Here is a 5,560-nt window from a genome sequence, read left to right as displayed (position 1 = left end):
TCCCCCACAATCGTCGGACGCCTACCCCTCGAGCCCGACTACCCGTTGATCGCCAAACGCTTCTAGGACGACTCCCGACGATCGTCAAGTCCCGGAGACGCTGAGCCCAACGTTCGCCCAGCATTACTGAAGTTAGTTCGACTACTCTCCGATGATTTTACTGTTTTTGCATGTTAAGTATGAAGGTTTTGTGGTTTTACGGTTTTAGTTTAGGGTTTATGCTTTAGTTAGTTCTATTGTTTTAGTTTGAAATGTTTTGATAATTAACATGCAAAAACCATAAAACATAGTTAACATGCAAAAATAGAACTAACATAGTTAACATAGTTTAGGGTTTATGCAATATAACTAACTAAAACATAAACCCTAAACTAAAACCCTAAAACCATAAAACTTTCATACTTAACATGCAAAAATAGTAAAATCATCGGGGAGTAGTCGAACTAACCTCAGTAATGCTGGGCGAACGTCGGGCTCAGCGTCTCCGGGACTTGGCGATCGCCGGGAGTCGGCTTGGAAGCGTTTGGCGATCAACGGGTAGTCGGGCTCGAGGGGAGGGCGTCCGACGATCTTGGGGACAGGGGCGGAGCCAGGATTTGAAACCTACCCGGGCTAATTTTTTATTAAAAAAATCTAGCCGGGCTAGTTTTATAGGTTGCTGTCACCAATGTCATTTAGCGACGGAAAATAACCAATAACGACTGTAATTTACCGTCATTATTGATAAAATACATACAAGTTGTTTAAGGCTACTCGGACTACAGCCCGGGCCAGCTTGTACTTGGCTCCGCCCCTGGTGGGGGAGTCGGCTGGGGCTGGAACCGTCGTGGGGGAGTCGGCTTGGGGTGTGGGGTGTGGAAGTCGTAGGGGGAGAGCAACCGAGGAGCCGTCGAGAACTGTCGCCGGGGGAAGGGAAGAGGGGAAAGAAAAAACGGGTAGAAAGGGAAATGGAAATTGAAGGAAAAGGAAGAGGAAGAAAAAAAAAAGAAAAAGTAAAAAAATGTAAAAAGGTTAGTAAGGGTAAAAATGGAAACTTTTTTTAAAAAAATGTTAAAAATAAAAACTGAATTTACTAGAGTTAAAAATAAGAATGACCCCTCTTTTGAGGGTCATTTGATCAAATTTCCTATAAAAATGTCTTCGAATCTCTACTAAATATTTTAAGCAACAATTAAATTATTCTTAGTCAATAATTAATAAATAACACAATAAAAGTAAAAGATCCCGTCAAATAAAAATGAACTATTTATTTATATAACCGGAATAGTGTGATATTCAAACAAATAATTAAAGGATTATTGTAAAAAGTCATATGAAAAATCAAATTGATTAGCTTTTTATCGAAGAAATAAAAAAAAAAAACTTAAGATACGATTATTTCATCTCAGGACAAGGACTTGAGGAAAGATCACCAATTCAATTGAAGGGTACAAATATCACACAATCCGCGATTGAGAGTAGTATTCAAATTATAAAAATTCGAGACGAAAAAATCGATTCAACTAAACATGACAGTGGACCAAAGAACAAAAAATATTGACTTTTCAGTTTTGTTGAGTTTATATTTTATGGAAAAAAACTAAAAAACTAAAATAATAATAATAATATATATTATATAATAATATATTTATAATATATATATATAGACAAATTTACTAGAAAATTGTAAATATAATACCCTAAATCAAACACTCCCTTAGAGGTAACCCTAGAGATAACGGGAACCGCTGCCATTGCCGCTTGTCAGGGAGATTACGACCGTTTGTTCTAAGGAGAAGACGATCGTTCGTCGATTCGTCGCTTGTTCTAAGAAGACGATCTCTCGTTGTTTGTACCAGTAGAAGACGATTACAACCAGGGCTTCTTCGATCCAAGAAGACTGTCGTGAAGGGCTTCGATTCTACCAGAGGTAAGGAAGAATCGTTAAACTGTACATGGGTTTAGTCCCTTATGTCTATTACTCTTCTTAGTTCTCTTCTGAATCAGATTTTGTGCTAACCCAGGGTTTTCTTGCTTAAGTCTTGGAGTTCCGACATCTGATTTCACCGATTTCGAAAGCTGTATTCAGATCTGAAGTGGGTATTCCCGAGCTATCCTTATCAGGTTCTTCTTCCACTCTTACTTCATAGCTTGCTAAGTTTTGGGTTTCAAATCCTCTGAATCAGCTGAGAATTCTGTCTTTTGAGTAGTGAAATGCCTCAAAGACACTCGAAGAACAACAATGATCTTGCTTTCTTCACCTATGATGAGAAGAAGAAACTAGGTTATGGAACACAGAAGGAGAGACTTGGAAGAGATTCGATTAAGCCTTTTGATTCCTGCTGTCTCTGTCTCAAGCCTTTCATTGACCCCTTATGTTGCCAGAAAGGCCATACTTTCTGCAAAGAATGCATTCTAGAGTGCTTACTGTCTCAGAAGAAAGACATTCAAAGGTACATTTGTGCTTACTGTTATGTAATTTTGTTAGCTTGTTTTGATCAAGAACCTGTAAAACAAAACAATTTGTGATTGTTTAATAGGAAGCAAGTTGCACATAATGCCCAGCAGAAGCAAGAGAAAGAGGAGGAAGAAGAGAAATCAACGTTACAGAAAGCGAAAGAATTGGATGCATTTGATCAGCAAAACCATGGTGCAGTTCCCCAGTATAATGACAAGAACTACAGCATAGTCAAGAATAGTGGCTTCCATGGAGCAAACAGTGTAAAGACAACCTCTTACGAAGAAGAAGCGCTTAGAACCATGAAAGCGTTCTGGCTTCCATCTGCTACACCTGCAGCCCCTACTAAAGTGGATGCCCCACCAGCCAGCACGACTTGCCCTGAAGGAAGTGAAAAACTCAAGTTGAAGAGCCTTTTCCCAATCCATTTCACAGAAGATAACAATCATCAAGGCAAGAAATCCAATTTTCTGACAAGAAGTTACATCTGCCCGAGTTGCAAGGCGACTCTTACTAACACAATCTCGCTTGTGGCCCTGAGCTCGTGTGGGCATGTTTTCTGCAAGAAATGTGCGGGTAAGTTCATGGCTGTGGACAAGGTGTGTCTGGTTTGTGACAAGCCGTGTAAAGAGAGGAACTTGATTGATTTGGAAAAAGGAGGTACTGGCTTTGCTGCCCATGGAGATAACCTAATGGCAACTGATTTCAAGCATTTGGGTAGTGGCAGTGGTTTGGGCCTTGTCAGACCTCCCACAAAAACATGAACCTAAACAAAAGGTCTGTTTTAATCTAAATTTTCGTTTTGAATTTTGCTTTGTATTCAACTTATTCTTAATCTCTCCTTTCTATGAACTAAGAATGTTGTCATAAACTAGCTGCTTTCATATGCAATGTTTGTGTATTTTGATTCGGATATGAATGAGCCATCAAATTTTATCCCATTTGGGATTAGAAATTTGAAAATCAAGTAATGTATATGTTCAAGCTCATATGTGGGGTTATGACTCTTTTTACATTAAAACAATAATACAAGATCAATTGGTATAATTCTTAAATCGAGAAACTGGTATTGTTCCTTTGGATTATGATTCAGATTATATCATATTTGGCACTTCCAGTTCATCTTTGTTGGTCTTTGTTTCCCGACTTGGTTGATTCTAAAAGGGTTGATTTTGAAGATGGATGGTTTGATTATTAATGTACTTGGGTAAGTTATAGCTAACAATATAGTATTTGCTGATCTTTGTCAAGATTTGATTTGATGATCTTAATTTATTTCTTTTTCAGTACTTTCATAACTTTTATTAGTTCATTTATTCTTCATTATAGATTTTGTCAAAATCAGATTATCATAGATTTGTCTCCCCATTCATTGTGAATACGATCTACATGGTCTTATTGTCATCTATCGTATTTTCTTGACAACTTTTTTACTTCGGTTCTCCTGGTCAATAAAGATTTCATCAAACATTAAAACTAATATAAAAGGAACACTATATAGTCAAGGCAAATAAATGCAAGTTTCATTATATTACTATTATTGTTTGAATGATCTATATTTTTCCCACTCTAAAATGAAATGTGGGTTAAAAGGTCATTGATATTTGTATTTATAAGAAGATTTAAATATGCCATACTAAAATGACATTAGAAAAGAAAATTTTCAAATAATTATACATAGAATCTAAAAATACAGTTAAATATTCATAACAAAAATTGTGATGTTTTAGTGTGGAAAACAATTATGGTGACTTAAAATTAGTCTCTTTTATGTCATGTATATATTTTTAATTTTGTAATTTTTATATATGAAAATATTAATATAAGACTCAATGAGTTAAAAATTACAAAACAAATATTATTTTTTATAATATAATAATTTTATATTAATATTAATTTTAGTAATTATATTACAAGTTTATAGGATTTTATTTTAACCTAACCTGACATTAAGAGATATTATTTAAGTTTGTGTGTATTTATATTTATATTTTTATTATAAATATAAATTTAACTTGTATTATTTATTTATTTTTACAAATGTTAGGTTTGGAGTCAAAGATGAAAAGAGTTGATTAAGAGAAGATTTTGTATTTGAAAAAGAAATTTTTTTATGGTGTGTAATAAAAAGAGTAAACAGAAATAAAAGAAAAAAAAATGTAATTATTTTACTTTTTTATCACAAAGATAGACATTAAACTGATTAACCAAACATTAAAAATACTAAATATATTAATGGTTGTTAATGGTGTAAACATATGCCTACTTTTTCTCTTTAGACTTAGTTCTCTCTTTCAATTTCAATTAATATATTAGAAACCTTATAAAACTTTTTTATCTCAATTTTGTATGTGTTTTTAAGTATTTTAAACAAAAAATAGTTTGTTTGTTTGATTTTTTTTATTATAATAAATGATTGTTTAATTAAAGTGAAAATAAAATAAATTAAATTTATTTATAAAAATTGTAAAAAAGATTGTTCTTATTAATTAAAAATAACAGTATTTTCATGTTTAGCACATATTTAAATAAATCGTGTTGTGCCAACATTGTCTACAAAAAATGATAAATTATAAAAATATATATTTATTTATTTAAAGTTGTGGTGTAACATTTGATAAACAAGTTTAAGTTAATATAAAAATTAATATATTTTTTTTACTTTTATTATTTTGTAACTTTTATGTTAATGAATAAACTAGACAGTGTAAAAATAAAGTTTAATCATTATTATATTAGTTAAAATAATAAAATAAGTATTAATTTATTTTCATAATATAATATTTTATAAAAAAATTGTTATAATTTTTGTCAATATACATAATCTGAATATTAAGAAATATTATTTAAATTTGTGTATATATTTTTATTTTTCTTCTTATATTTTTTAAAGATAAATCAAATTAAGAGATATGTAAAGATTCCAAATTATTCAATCAAAATAAAAAAAATAAAAATTGATATTGGAGAGTTGTTATAAGAGAGAAGATCATTGGCCAAATTCAGCATGTGAGAGAATGCCTTTGAGTATGAAGCAGCAGTGGATGATGCAGGTTTGCTGGCCGGATGGATAGGATTTGTTTAATGAATGTTATGTCAGTTTTTGGTTTTGGTTTTATTGTT

At 32.2% G+C, this 5,560-nt stretch overlaps 1 protein-coding gene across 2 annotated transcripts; it reads left to right on the top strand.

The window, feature by feature from the left end:
• The first annotated feature begins 1,696 nt into the window (after nucleotides 1–1,696).
• On the top strand, nucleotides 1,697–3,484 carry LOC124941420 (E3 ubiquitin-protein ligase CSU1). Of its 2 annotated transcripts, none has more exons than XM_047481745.1 (4): nucleotides 1,697–1,909; nucleotides 2,020–2,103; nucleotides 2,190–2,432; nucleotides 2,520–3,484. In XM_047481745.1, the coding sequence occupies exons 3-4, from the start codon at nucleotides 2,194–2,196 to the stop codon at nucleotides 3,199–3,201; spliced, it is 921 nt and encodes a 306-aa protein (XP_047337701.1). In that variant the 5' UTR covers nucleotides 1,697–1,909; nucleotides 2,020–2,103; nucleotides 2,190–2,193; the 3' UTR covers nucleotides 3,202–3,484. The 2 variants fall into 2 exon arrangements, with proteins under 2 accessions (XP_047337701.1, XP_047337700.1); XM_047481744.1 differs by having other exon boundaries at nucleotides 2,004–2,103.
• The last annotated feature ends 2,076 nt before the right edge of the window (nucleotides 3,485–5,560 follow it).

This window comes from Impatiens glandulifera, chromosome 6 (genome assembly GCF_907164915.1).
Source record: "Impatiens glandulifera chromosome 6, dImpGla2.1, whole genome shotgun sequence".
In the NCBI taxonomy this organism is placed as follows: domain Eukaryota; kingdom Viridiplantae; phylum Streptophyta; class Magnoliopsida; order Ericales; family Balsaminaceae; genus Impatiens; species Impatiens glandulifera.
This window is presented reverse-complemented; position numbering and strand designations above follow the sequence as displayed.

Excerpts from the sequence above, each read along its gene's own strand:
- LOC124941420 (XM_047481745.1), top strand. The coding sequence starts at position 2,194 with ATGCCTCAAAGACACTCGAAGAACAACAATGATCTTGCTTTCTTCACC. Across the intron at positions 2,433-2,519 it reads CAGAAGAAAGACATTCAAAG|GAAGCAAGTTGCACATAATG; the intron begins GTACATTTGTGC and ends ATTGTTTAATAG.